At 44.3% G+C, this 15375-nt stretch overlaps 1 protein-coding gene across 1 annotated transcript in view; it reads left to right on the top strand.

Annotated features, from left to right (window-relative positions):
- Positions 1-8468, top strand: part of brip1 (BRCA1 interacting helicase 1) — a 37295-nt gene extending 28827 nt beyond the window's left edge. Inside the window, exons 17-20 of the mRNA XM_084142715.1 lie at positions 1058-1170; positions 1347-1429; positions 1983-2366; positions 6376-8468. Coding sequence (XP_083998841.1) covers positions 1058-1170; positions 1347-1429; positions 1983-2366; positions 6376-7361 — 1566 coding nt within the window. The 3' untranslated portion in view covers positions 7362-8468. The remainder of the gene's footprint in view (positions 1-1057; positions 1171-1346; positions 1430-1982; positions 2367-6375) is intronic.
- The last annotated feature ends 6907 nt before the right edge of the window (positions 8469-15375 follow it).

The raw sequence follows: 15375 nt of genomic DNA on the forward strand, positions 1-15375 counted from the left end.
GACTAGACCCCCTCCTTCCTCCCGTCTCTGCTCTTCTTCACCTCCGCTGTATCCCCCCTTTATTCCCCCTTTCACAACAGATCTGTCTGAGGGGGCATTCGGGGCAGGCAATAACAAACCTCTTCAGGCCCTATGTGTTTTTAACAGTGGGTTGGCGTCTCCCTCTGCGCTCCCTGTCTGCCCCTCACCTTCCCACTCCACAGCCCACATTAATCACATTAATTCTCAATGGATGTGCCCTGCACGATGCCTGAAAGGTGCTGGATTGCAGGTCAGAGCACAGGTGATGGCCCACAGCTATGGTTAGCCAATCAGCCGCCTACCAGCCACTGGAGCACATTTAGGTGGTTCTGGGGTGTCTGACAGGTAGCGATTGATTTGTCCTTCTCACTTCATGTCAAAGATAATGCTCCGGGCTACACAAGATTCGTTCAAATGTCATGATTTTGGAAAATCGAAGGCTGCTTCAGTTCAACCTTACTTTATTGATCCCCGACAAGGACATTTGATTGCAAATATTTTCTCTTTTTATATTTATAATTTTATTTATTTATACATTTTCAGTTTTACAAACAGACAGATAACAGCAAACAATACAATAACACCCCCACTGAAAGAAGACAGAAAAACTAAAAACAACAGCAATGCTCTTATAATGAAAATAAGTAGAAAATAATCGGCACCATGCTTCATTGAAATTTGACACGAACAGAATATGCTCCATTAAAGAATAAGTAGGCTACTATGGATCAGGGTGGATTGCAGACTGCGTGTATGTTGCCCATCATCACCTGATAGATAAGACAGAAAGGGCTGCCATATCTTATCAAATGTGCTGGATCATGGCTAATCCTTTCCATATGTAACAGACTAGTGACTTCAGCTTACCAGGTTTTAAAAACAGGACAAATATTTTATATTATTAATCTTTCAGTGTGTTTGTAAGCATACCAGTCTGTCTCCTGTTGTCTGTTCTGCTTGCTGTGGTGGCAGTATAGCAGTGTCCTGATGACCTGTCCTGTGAGGTGTGTCTCTAACATTCCTGCTGTGTTTTCAGGTGGAGCTGAAGATGAAGTATAATGACCAGCACTGTAAATCCAGGGGTCTGCTGTCAGGCTCCCGCTGGTATGAGATCCAGGCCTACAGAGCCCTCAACCAGGCCCTGGGCAGGTACGGCTCTCTTTGTTTGTGTTCCTGTTTGTTTCTCCATCTTCAACTCAGCCTATCAGAGGAGGCTTCCTCCTAGCTCACGAATCAGGCTCATGATCATTAAGCTGAAAAAGTGTTGATAATTTTGAAAACCAGGAGGTTACTACCTAAACTTCAAAATGTTTTTGCTACCACAGGTGTATCAGACACAAGAATGACTGGGGAGCCCTCATTCTGGTAGACGACCGCTTTGGGAACAACCCAAACAAATACATATCAGGTACTAAAATGAAAGATCCTAGCTCACAAACAAGCCCTCCAACGTCCCTGTTGTCTGACACAATGTGTAGTTTGTTATCTTGGGGACTTGGTGGTGATGGTAGTCCACAGAGAGGGGGCTTGTGTTGTAGTAGGGGGGCAGCTAGCCTAGCGGTTAGAGCATTGGGCCAGTAACCCAAAGGTGGCTGGTTCTAATATCCGAGCCGACAAAGTGATAATATGTCGATGTGCCCTGGAGCAAGGCACTTAACCCTAATTTTATGCAGTGTCGCCGTACTACTATGTCTGACCCTGTAAAAACAACATATTTCACTGCACCTATCCAGTGTATGGAAATAAAACATAACATTGTTTTAACCTAGAGGATTGGTCTGTTCACATGCAGATGCAGCAGAATTGAGCAAAATAAAATGCTCTTAGAAGAAGTGTTATAAGAAATGACTGTAAAGAGACTGTAAATAATTAGTTTTTATATCATATTAATGTATGTTTTTAAATGGGTGCAGGTGGTGGAATGCCCTTCCATTAACAAGATTAGTCTCCATTTACCCCAGGTCTGTCCAAGTGGGTGCGTAACCTGGTCAGGCACCACGACACCTTCAGCGGTGCCATGCAGTCGCTGGTAGCCTTCTCCCAGTGCCAACAGGGGGCAGGAGAGATCCATGGAGCAGGGAGCCAGACCTTCAACAGCACCACTGTCCTGTCTCCAGCCAGTCAATCTCCAGTGACTGTGGAACATCTGTCCCACTGTCTGCCCAGTCCTAGCCCCAGCTCAGACAGCCTTCTCTGGGCCACGGTGCACCACACTACCACCTCTCAGGTCCCAGAGCCCCACACCCAGCTACAGGGGGTCAGGTCCTGGGTTCCCCCTATGGTCTCTGTCCCACCTGCTCTGTGGCCTCTCTCCACCACCAGCCGTGGAAAGAGTGGAAACACAGGTGAGATGTATTACATTAGATCCAGTGCATTCGGAGTAAAGTATTCAGACCACTTTACTTTCTCCACATTTTGTTATTCTAAAATGGATTCAATTGTTTATTTTTCCCCTCATCAATCTACACACAATATCCCATAATGACAAAGCAAAAACACGTTTTTAGAATTTTTTGCAAATGATTTAAAATATAAAATGAAATATCACATTTACATAAGTATTCAGACCCTTTACTCAGTACTGTTGAAGCACCTTTGGCAGCGATTACAGCCTCAAGTCTTCTTGGGTATGACGCTACAAGCTTGGCACACCTGTATTTGGGGAATTTCTCCAATTTTTCTCTGCAGATCCTCTCAAGCTCTGTCAGATTGGATGGGGAGCCAGAGATGTTCGATCAGGTTCAGAGATGTTCGACTTGTCCCGAAGCCACTCCTACGTTGTCTTGGCTGTGTGCTTAGGGTCGTTGTCCTGTTGGAAGGTGAACCTTTACACCAGTCTGAGGTCCTGAGCGCTCTGGAGCAGGTTTTCATCAAGGATCTCTCTGTACTTTGTTCCGTTCATCTTTCCCTCGATCCGGACTAGTCTCCCAGTCCCTACCGCTGAAAAACATCCCCACAGCATGATGCTGCCACGACCATGCTTCACCGTAGAGATGGTGCCAGGTTTCCTCCAGACGTGACGCTTGGCATTCAGGCCAAAGCGTGCAGTCTTGGTTTCATCAGACCAGAGAATCTTGTTTCTCATGGTCTGAGAGTCTTTAGGTGCCTTTTGGCAAACTCTAAGTGGGCTATCTGGCCACTCTACCATAAAGGCCTGATTGGTGGAGTGCTGCAGAGATGGTTGTCCTTCTGGAAGGTTCTCCCATCTCCACAGAGGAATTCTGGAGCTCTGTCAGAGTGACCATTGGGTTCTTGGTCACCTCCCTGACCAAGGCCCTTCTCCCCCGATTGCTCAACTCTCGGAAGAGTTGGTGGTTCCAAACTTCTTCAGTTTAAGAATGATGGAGGCCACTGTGTTCTTGGGGACCTTCAACGCTGCAGACATGTTTGTCTACCCTTCTCCAGATCTGTGCCTCGACACAATCCTGTCTCAGAGCTCTACGGATAGTTCCTTCGACCTCATGGCTTGGTTTTTGCTCGTACATGCACTGTCAACTGTGGGACCTTATATAGACAGGTGTGTGCCTTTTCAAATCATGTCCAATCAATTGAATTTACCACAGGTGGACTCCCAAGTTTTAGAAACATCTCAAGGATGATCAATGGAAACAGGATACACCTGAGCTCAATTTCAAGTCTTCTCATAGCAAAGGGTCTGAATACTTCGTAATAAGGTACTTCTGTTTTTTATTTAAATTTGCAAACATTTCTAAAAACCTGTTTTCGCTTTGTCATTATTGGGTATTGTGTGTTGATTTTAGGAGAAAAAACAAAAAAAACAATCAATTTTTGAATAAGGCTGTAGCGTAACAAAATGTGAAAAAAGTCAAGAGGTCTGAATACTTTCCGAATGCACTGTAAATACAAGTTATTTTTAATTCTGTTGGGGAAGTTGGTAGATTATCAGTCAGAGGTTTGATTGGTGCATAAAATAATATGAGAGCTTCATCCAGAGCTCTTGACATTAACTCATTGTATAAGTGTTTTCTAATGAGTCAAATGCATCAGTCAGTCTTCCACAAAGGTCTCCCACTACCTTGAGTACATGATCTTACTGCAGACCAACATCTGTTGTGTTCATCTATCTTGTGTTATTCATGAAGGGATGATATTTGAATAGACCTGTCCCGGTAAAGTGGTTGGGCCCCGGGGAACAGGGAAAGGGCAATGTGTGAGGCTTTTTGGATCTAGATGTTAGGGGTGTAGAGGAGAACTGCTGTTGCCGTTTCCTCCCTCCAGGGTTTCATTTTACCAACGTTCAGGTTACTTAGCTTCGATTTTAGTCATAATTTTACATTGCTTGCTCTTTAGGAATATTAAGACATGTCAATGTATAAAACTTTGTGTATATACACTATATGACCAAAACTATGTGGACACATGCTAGTCGAACATCTCATTTCAAAATCATGTGCGTTAATATGGAGTTGGTCCCCACTTTGCTGCTATAACAGCCTCCACACTTCTGGGAAGGCTTTCCACTAGATGTTGGAACATTGCTGCGGGGACTTGCTTCCATTCAGCCACAAGAGCATTAGTGAGGTCGGGCACTGATGTTGGGCGATTAGGCCTGGCTCACAGTCTGCGTTCCAATTCATCCCAAAGGTGTTCAATGGGGTTGAGGTCAGGGCTCTGTGCAGGCCAGTCAAGTTCTTCCACACCGATCTCAACAAACCATTTCTGTATGAACCTCGCTTTGTGCACGGGGGCATTGTCATGCTGAAACAGGAAAGGGCATTCCCCAAACTGTTGCCACAAAGTTGGAAGCACAGAATCGTCTAGAATGCTGTAGCGTTAAGATTTCCCTTCACTGGAATTAAGGGTTCTAGCCCGAACCATGAAAAACAGCCCCAGACCATTATTCCTCCTCCACCAAACTTTACAGTTGGCACTATGCATTGGGGCAGGTAGTGTTCTTCTGGCATCCGCCAAACCCAGATTTGTCCGTTGGACTGCCAGATGGAGAAGCGTGATTCATCACTCCAGAGAACGCTTTTCTACTGCTCCAGAGTTCGATGGCAGAGAGCTTTACACCACTCCACACCACGTTTGGCATTGCATGTGGTGATCTTAGGCTTGTGTGTAGCTGCTCGGCCATGAAAACCCATTTCATGAAGCACCCGACGGAACAGTTTTTGTGCTGACGTTGCTTTCATAGCCAGTTTGGAACTCGGTAGTGAGTGTTGTAACCGAGGACAGACGATTTGTACGCGCTTCAGCACTCGACGGTCCCGTTCTATGAGCTTGTGTAGCCTACCACTTCGCGGCTGAGCCGTTGTTGCTCCTAGACGTTTTCACTTCACAATATCAGCACTTACAGTTGACCGGGGCAGCTTTAGCAGGGCAGAAATTTGACGAACTGACTTGTTGGAAAGGTGGCATACTTTGACGGTGCCACGTTGAAAGTCACTGAGCTCTTCAGTAAGGCCATTCTACTTCCAACGTTTGTCTATGGAGATTGCATGGCGGTGTGCTCGATTTTATACACCTGTCAGCAACGGTGTGGCTGAAATAGCCAAATCCACTCATTTGAAGGGGTGTCCACATACTTTTGTGTATATATAGTGTATGTTTTAGGTCCATTTTATTATACCTTGCTCTGGTTCATTTGACAGTGCTAGCTTTTTTGGGGGTACCTTGGCCCCTCCACTGAGAATGGATCAATAAAAAAACATGCGTCTGAGCCTAACAGAATGAAATTACAATGAGGTCACTGGGTCAATCAAATGAGGTGGATACTCTCCGTTCTAGAGCTGTAGTCTATTGTCTGTCGGGTGACTCGGGTCGCTGTAAGGCTGAGCTGTTTGCTCAATTGCATTTTGAGGGGTGGGTGGGGGTGGCAGGAGCTGGATCAGGCTGTGGTGGTGGGTTTATGTGTGTGTGTACACCAATCTGTCTCATTACTACGAGGCCCTCTACATGGCTGAGTGGTGCTGTGCTGGGTTTGTCTGAGGCAAGCAGCTTGATGAGCAGATGTTTGACTGTTGCTTTTAATTAAATCCCATTGACCATTGTTTGTGTTATATTGAGCGTGAGACGGTGGTGTGTTCTTCTCCTCTGCACTGTTCTGGATAAGAGACAGGAAGACATCCTTTGCTCACACCCCTAAACCACTAATCGTGTAGTGTACGCTAACCTAGCTGTTACGGGCCCAATGATCCTTGAGGCCAATGTTGGCATCTTGAATGTACTCCCAGTTATTTTCTCACCTTTACTGTCAACACCTGATGACTGCTCCAATCAGCTCCTCAGCTCAGCTGAATTTCTAAATGCATTGTAACAAATAGTCTTCATATAACCGTGTTGTCTTTCGTTTCCATGATTTCCCATAACGTGTGCATTCTCTGTGGGCAGGTGACCAGAAGCAGACACAGCAACCCCCCTCCACTCATCTGAACAGTGATCCCAAGGCCCCGCCCCCAACCATTTCCACCCCCCTCTCCACCCCGCGGCCCCTGCACCACCTCTTCTCCTCCACCCCTGTGAGCTCCACCCGCTTCAAGACCCCAATCTTCCAGGCCCAGGACCCAAGCAGGCGTCGCTGTCCTCTGGTCTACACACCACGGCCTGACTCTGTGGAGGAGGAGAAGGAGAACCAGGAGAATGTAAGTCAGGATCCCTGGATCCCCTGCCCAGGAGGGAAGGCCCGTGAGGGGCTGGATGGACCGGCAGCTACCCCTCCCAGCCAGGACCAGGGTGCGGTTCTAGACCTCTCCCCAGTGGAGGTCCCTGCCAGTTGTGAGCCCAGACAGACCACTGTAGTTGTAGATGATCCCACCCTGCTAGACGAAGAGGAAGACCAGAGCATCTTCTTCACACCTGAGATGTTTGATGAGGAGGAGGTAGACACCAAGCCTCTCCCCAGGACAGTGCAGGGGACGATGACAGGGGAGGGAACTGTGGTTGCGTCCAGCCTTGCTCTCTCTACCGGAACAACCCAGGCTCTGTCTGAGGACCTGTTTGGCCCAGAGCAGGGTCCCAGGGAGGGCACAGGGACGGTCACTACCACTGATACCCAGAGGGGTGGCGCTCTCACTCTCTTAGCGAGTAGAGACTGTGTCAGTGTGGGATGGGAACAGGACAGGCAGCAGGGGTGTAGGAGTAGGATAGGGAGTGGTGACGAGACCCAGAGACGGGAGGACCAAGGTCAGGGAGAAGGACAGGAGGTAAACCAGACCCAGACGCAGGGCCAGACCCAAGGCCAGAGCAGGCAGACAGCCAACAGGACACACAGACTGTCCAGGTCCAGAAAGAAAGCTCCAGAGCCCTCCACGCCATCCTCAGGTAAACTAACCAGCTACTTCTCTGTTGTCCCTCAGGTTATAGCCATAGACGACTAGACACCAGGTTATAACTGTAGATGACTAGGCACCAGGGCCCGTATTCACAAAGATGTTCAGTAGGTGTGCTGATCTAGAATCAGTCTTTATTTTTTGATAATCATTATTAAAATGATATGGACAGGGGAAACACAGGCCCAGGTTATACCCATAGACTATGGTTATAAATATAGACGACTAGACAGACCCCAAAACGCTCAGTAAAGCCAGTTAGTTCTCAGATCATCATGTCTCATTATCTAGCATGACAGCATGGCTGGGTTGACTCCTCTGACTGACATTATCTGTTTAAACAGTCTGGAGCTAACGAACTTCGCACAAATTTGTGATGTTAACGTGCAGTTTTTATTTTTGTACACATCATTAAAATGCATGAAGAAATGCGTCTTTATTTTCCTGTAAACGAAATGGAAGCATTGTCCCGTTATGTGTTTTAATGAGATGTGTTATTTGGAGTGAGGAGAGGAGTGGGGGTGATGCAGCATGCCTGACTTCACACAGATAGAACTTTTTACAAAATTACTGTACAATCCTTTCATAAATGAATTGTCTGATGTAATCTAGAGGGGAGGTGGGATGTGTGTTCAATGACTTGGGGGAAACACACAAGGGCCTTTCCAGCAACACAAGAAACTTCAGAAACACAATCATCCATCTTGAGAACATTTCCAGGGTGACTATATATTAATAAATAATCATTGTGGCCATCTAATATGGAAAATTGATTAATAAAATCATGTTGGCTGGTTTTCGTTTGTGTGGTGTCAAATTGATGTAGAAGAGTGCAGATGGGTAGTTTGAACCCTCAATAAAGCACCTTGTATTGGCTTTACTTTGCCAGTTACCATGTTATTGACCCAATAGTACCAAAGATAAATGTTTTATCTTCCTATCGGAAGGTAAAGTCAATGAAGAATTATAAATGCTGTAAGTCTCAATTATTAAACTAATTGACTACCTGTTTTTATGTTAATATTTTATTAGTAGTTCGACCTGTCTGTCTTTGCTATGGTGGTGATCATTTTCTACATTTCTTCATTTCCGGCTTGCAGCCCTCTTTGCCAAAGTGTGTGATATTATGGCTTCCATTAAACCTTGGTAAATAAGTATTTATTGACCTGTTTATGTCCATTGCCTCATGTATACGCCTAATGTTCTGTGTGTACGAACAGTTAAGCAAATGGCATATGTTCTCACATACGTCCTAACCGTTCCCCTTAATGGGGAAAATGGTTTAATGATGTCGTGAAGAGTAAAAGGCCATTTATACTGTAAAGGAGGATTAGTTCATGGTTTTAACTTCTATGGGATCGGTGTCCTGTATACGGGACGGTTGAGCTAATGTGATTAGCATGACTGTTGTAAGTAAGAGCAAACTTTCCAGGACATAGACATGTCTTATATGGGCAGAAATCTTAAATTCTTGTTAATCTAACTGCACTGTCCAATTTACAGTAGCTATTACAGTGAAAAAATACCATGCTATTGTTTGAGGAGAGTGCACAACAACAACAAAAATTATCACGGCAACTGGTTTGATACATTCACCTCTGAATGTAAATAATGTACTTACATTAAGTAATCTTGCTCTGATTTGTCATCCTAATTGTCCCAGAGATAGAATTTAGCATAGTTTTGTTTGAAAAAATCCATTTTTATATTCAAATGTGGGAACTGGGTTCTACAGTTTGAACCCTTGCTGTCTCTGGCTCCACACCCACCCCGCCCGGCCATCTAGATGTGTGAAAGTTAGTGTATAAGCTAATGATCCATCATGTATGACATTCCTGGGAGTGTGTAATCTTACATTTTGTATTACCATATCATTTTTCTATGTTCTCTATAGTTATGTACTTAAAAATGTATCAATTGACCAATTCGGCACATTTGGGCAGACTTGATACAAAATAGTCCAGTATTGCAATGCTTCACTGAATCAATCTGAAACATTGCACACACACACAATCAAAATTGCGCCTAAACTGCAATATATTGTTTATTTTATTTATTTTTATTTCACCTTTATTTAACCAGGTAAGCCAGTTGAGAACAAGTTCTCATTTACAACTGCGACCTGGCCAAGATAAAGCAAAGCAGTGCAATTAAAAACAACAACACAGAGTTACATATGGGGTAAAAAAACAAAGTCAAAAAATACAACAGAAAATATATATACAGTGTGTGCAAATGTAGCAAGTTATGGAGGTAAGGCAATAAATAGGCTATAGTGCAAAATAATTACAATTAGTATTAACACTGGAATGCTAGATGTGCATAGATTGTGTCCTTTCTCTTGCATTTCAAAGATGATGGAACAAAAAAAAAGCGTGTAATCTTTTACCAGATCTAATGTGTTATATTCTCCTACATTCATTTTATATTTCCACAAACGTCAGTGTTTCCTTTCAAATGGTATCAATAATATGCATATCCTTGCTACAGGCAGTTAGATTTGAGTATGTCATTTTAGGCGAAAATTGAAAAAAAGGGTCAGATCCTTGAGGTTTTAAGGGCCAGATCCTTGAGGTTTTAAGGGCCTTCTTTGGATTATTGTGGCTTACCCTGACAATGAGCAATCAGACCAATGGTTAAAGAAGCTGAACTGTAGATGGAAGGAGGCGGGAACAGTGAAGTCTGGCAAATTAAGCCCCATTAGCTTGACAGGAAGTTGTCTCGTTAGAACACAAACCTCCCTAACGATCCCTAACCTGTGATTGGTTGACGGAGGAGTCCAACGTGGACGACCAAACCATTCAATTAAAGCTCACCCCTCTGCTCATCAGCCTAACTGTGTGACAGTGCCTTAGCTTCGTTAGTTAATGTAATTGCATGGCTGAGCATGGCTGGGCACCTCGTCAATATCAGTATCAACAAGCGTGCCGTGGGAGAGGGTAATCAGATGTCCTAATAGGTTGTTAGTCTGTTGGTCTGTAGCACTGTAAGGCTATTAAGCAGCACTGTGAGGTTATTGGCATATTTACTGGGGCTTCCCTAAGTCCCTTTAATATCTCGTCATTGATTAGCCTAAGTCAGGCCTTTTATCCTTACGAGTTGGAACAAATTAAATCAATAAGTGTGTTTATTCATGCCGTAGGCTAATTGTGGTATTTTTTTAATGTCCCAAGTTGCTGATAATTGTAAAGTAAGTTTGTTTCCATTGTTTCAGCTTTTTTGAGATTTTGCCACATAAAAGACAACACCACGCAGTATGAGGCAGCTGGCATATTGACATAATATGCTTTAATTGGCAGGTCACTGCGCTGAGGCCCTTGTTGCAAGACCGACCCAGCCGTGGAAAGGGAGAGTTGTTCTTTCCAAGACTCAGGCTAAGAACCAGGCCCAAAACCAAGTCTGGTGCAGTCAGAGGGGCAGAGGCAGGACCAAGGCAGGGGTGCCCTTTGCACCCACCTCCAGTGTCCCAGTCCAGCCCCAGACCAAATACCAGGGCCTAGAGGTCCAGGGCAGGACAGCCAGAGTCAGATCTGCTAGTGTGGCTGGTTCTGGTCCTGAGGAGACTGAGGGAGAGCAGGCCGTCACAGGATGTAAGGACCAGGCCTCTACCAAGTCTGGGACTAGTATTAGGGCCAAGGCCAGGGGGCTAAAGGACTCTTTCAAGTCAGGAACCAGCGGGACGGCCAGGGGGCCGGAGGATGTTCCCAAGCCAAAGACCAACAGCAGTAAGGCCAAGGGGCAGGAGGTTACTAGTGTTTTCTGTCAACAGTACAGCAGCAGGGGGAGATTGAAGGCAACATGCAGACCAGAGGTGAAGAGATCCAGGGGGAAAAAGGCACGGTTGCCCCCCTCTTGGGAGGGCCTGGAAGAAGTCACGAGCAGTACCCCCACCCCTAACGCCCCTGCTACCGCCACAGTGCACATTGACATTGTCACCCCTAAATGCGAGGGTAGAGTGTGTGTCCCAGGAAGTCCTGGAGGTGAACCTGAGACTGAGAGTAGCCCCACTGGTCTAACAAAGGAAGGGCCTGGTAGTCTGAACTCTCTACAGAAAGGTTAGACAGCCCGTACGCATCACAGAGTAATTTGGTCAGTGTATCCTTTTTGTTGTCAGGGAATTTATCAGTGCTCATTTGGAAATGAAAACAAAACCATCCATCCGTTGCTTGTTGCCCCCTCTAGGCATCAAGGTGCAGAGGAGCTGTAAGCAGGATAGAGGGGCCAACAGGGCCTCTCGGAGGAGGAAGGTGCGTTAGGGGACACTAAATAGAACAGGGTTGGAGCCTAGGTATCTGAACAGTAGTGATGCACATTGTTTGTGTGTAACGGGTGATACGATGCACATCATGCCAACTCAAGTCTTGTCTTCCAGAGGACTAGAGACCAGAGACCCTGTTCCAGAGGACTAGACTGTGCTGTGTGTGGGCAGCAGCTACTGCCTGTGGCAGAGGGTACATTTAATTCCCACAAATAAACACATATCCTTATGTCAGTGACCCTCAATCAAATTAAAAGTGGATGTTGTAACTTGTGACCGTGTACCTTAGGTGAGCTGCAGAGCAGCCTGTGTGATCTGGAGCAGATAGCCAGGCTTAGAGGCACCAGAGGATGGGGAGCCACAGGTCCAGCCCAGTGTCCATGCCTCCCACCCAGGCCCCTATGTCCCCATGACCCCCCTAACCTACTGGCGGTCCGGGGCATCGCAGCCCTACAGGCCCTCAGAAGCCGTCTTCAGCCTTACAGGGACAACAACAACACCGGTAGGCCTGAAAGAAATCATACATCTGACTTTATCTTTAATCTTTACGTTGTTGCCTAACCTACAGGAATTTGTTAATTTGTGATTTCACTGTGGGGGTTTGGAATAATACAGCCACATACGAAGAACCTGCTATTACAGACCTTCCTTGTTCGGGCTTGTTTTAGTACCTCTGGGGATGCCCATATAGGGAGCGAAGCACTGTCAGAGGAGGTGAACACTACAGTCAGCAAGATGTTTCCATAGTTACAAAATCCCTGCTTCATTAATGCCATAAGTCTATGCTGGAGAGCTCCCCTCTCTTTGAAGTGAGGGTGAGAGAAACAAACCTGTCTGAACGATCTCCCAACTCTGAAAGGCTCTAACCTGGATCCATCCAAATCACTGACTCAATAGATTATTCAGGACAAAAGAAGCCATGGTGCCTGCTAGAATCCCCTAGTCACTTTTCCCTTTGACAGTGTTGGTATCCAAGCCAAAGAATAAGAATGAATCATTTTATTTCTATGATCCAAACACCTTTGATCCACCCTTCAAAGTAATGATCCATTTAAACGATCTGTCATTATAAAACAGCAATCAGTGTCACTAGCCAAAGAGCGTTTATACAAATTCATTTCCCCCCAGGATTAAGGTGTATGCCTTCCTGTGCTGACGAGTGGGTTAATGTGTGGCTGGCGGCTCAAGAGGCCTTTGATGCTGTCTCCCTACAGGCTTTTCTGTGGGTTACTTTGCATTTAGTTGTTTTGTCCTTTATTTTCATTTTCTCTTTCTCTCTCTCTGAAACACACACACACACGGACAGCCTACAATGCTATCTGGGACCCCGTGGAGTGCTCTGTGACCAGGCTACTACAGTGTAGAGGTTGTGCCTTCCAAAACCCCTCTTCTTCGTCTGCTGCTGTGGTGGCAGCTGAGATCCAGCACCCACGGGATCCCACCCTGGACCAGGTGAGCCTCAACCTTACAGGGAGGGACACAGCACCTTGTACTAGGTCTGGTTGTCCTCTAACTGGTGCTTCCTAGACACACAGACACACATAAACAATTGTTTATTCCTTGAAAGCAGCTTATGCATAAGGAGAGACCAATATCCACGCTTTGGGTTTGTTTAGAGCAATTCCATGGTAACAGAATGATGCTGAGACTCAGATTTGTCACTTTAAAATGTATGTCAAACAAAAACCAATGACTGCAAAGTTAAATCAAACCATACAATTCTATGCACAGAGTACTTTTAACAATTTCCACAGAAAATTCTACAAAAATACATTTGCTTGAAGAACAGTGCAGATGTAAAGTTTGGTAACAGAATGACGGTTTGTGTCCTCATTCTGTTACCAAACTTTGCACCAACCAATAATATTAGCATTTTCTAACCAAAAACCAATGGAAGTCAATGTACCCCAAATGTTTGCCTCATAATCAAGTTATGAATCAGGACAGTAATGTAAACCTGACTATAACAGGTCTAATCAGTTGTAGGACTGAGAGGTATAATTGACTGTATAACATATGTCATGACTTACATCTTTTGTTCTGCACTTAGTACATTATGTTCTTTTCTATCTTCATATGTTGTTGTGGGTTTGAAGTGTGGGTTCAGTAACCAATGTGACAGATGGAAGTTGCATTGTAACCAATATCTGGCCATCTTTTGTGTTCAGAAATATGCTGTAATTATTGAACTGTATGATGATGTGAAATTAACAGACTGAAACATCATGCCAATATCAATCTGTGGTCGACAGTGTGTGCGCGCATGCATACGTGCATGTGTGATGGCATTGTACTGTACAACCTCTTAGATGTAAAGTCCCCTGTTTTGGGCACCTGCTTGGTTCTGGTACCGGTACCGACCGACATTTTAGCTTCTAAATCAGTATGTGGACACCATAGATCGAAATTACTGGGCCGCCTGTAAGTGCTTTGGGACGGGGGTGGGGCCCACGGGGTGGGGCCCTGGTGGGGCCCAAGGTAGCACCCACTGCTCGTTGAGAAGAGTAAGAACGATACGTGGTTTCACGTCAGAGTCTCCAATAACACCAGAAAAAGTCGCTAGATTTGTCGCTAGTCGCTTTTTTGAAAATGTGTCGTTAGGGGGTCTGAAAACTCGCTAAATATAGCGACTAAGTCACTAAGTTGGCAACACTGGTGTGAAGAAGGATGTGAAATCTGACACCACTTGAAGCTGGAATGTCCCTCCTACCATTTCATTCGCTCTTCTGACTGTCCATCAACTCTTGGCTGAACCCTACGTCACAGCCACTAACAACCTGGACTCCTTGCATCGTAATGCAGCAGGAGAGAGTGGGTTCGTCGCTGTAGCACATTCAGAGACCGATTTATAGCCAGTAATCTAAAGTAATTCATAGATTTTAAACAAAAAACACTTTCTGTTTGTCATAGATGGACAATATTAATATGAGATTAAGGTTGAGTTCCTAACGAGTTCTGGAAGCCAAGCTAGAGCTCTGAGAAGTTCACAGCAATGGGGGCAGACATTTTGGTCAAGAGAGAACTTTAGAAAATATGCACATTTTCTCTAACACTAAATATACAAATATGTATTTCACAGTTATAAGCAGTGGTGGAAAAAGTACCCAATGTTCATACTTTAGTAAAAGTAAAGATACCTTAATAGAAAATGACTCAAGTAAAAGTGAAAGTCACCCAGTAAAATACTACTTGAGTAAAAGTCTAAAAGTATTTGGTTTTAAATATACTTAAGTATCAAAAGTAAATGTAATTGCTAAAATACACAAAAGTAAAAGTATCAATAATTTCAAATTCCTTATATAAAGCAAACCAGACGGCATCATTTTCTTGTTTTTTTTATTTACGGATAGCCAGGGGCATGCTCCAACAAACGAAGCATGTGTATAGTGAGTCCGCCAGATCAGAGGCAGTAGGGATGACCAGGGATGTTCTCTTGATAAGTGTGTGAATTAGACAATTTTCCTTTCCTGCTAAGCATTCAAAATGTAACAAGTACTTTTGCGTGTCAGGGAAAATGTATAGAGTAAAAAGTACATCATTTTCTTTAGGAATGTAGTGAAGTAAAAGTTGTCTAAAATATAAATAGTTAAAGTAAAGTACAGATAACCAAATAAAATACTTAAGTAGTACTTTCGGGTATTTTTACTTAAGTACTTTTCACCACTGGTTATAAGGAAGGTGAACTCTTATAGTTAGTCATTTTATAAATGGATTATACTATATTTTGAAGAAATATTAGTAATTTCAAGCTTTATTCATATGGTTTTGTTGAATAGAAAATACATCATATAAAATATTTAATAT

This window comes from Coregonus lavaretus (genome assembly GCF_964263955.1).
Source record: "Coregonus lavaretus genome assembly, chromosome: 26".
Taxonomy (NCBI): Eukaryota; Metazoa; Chordata; class Actinopteri; order Salmoniformes; family Salmonidae; genus Coregonus; species Coregonus lavaretus.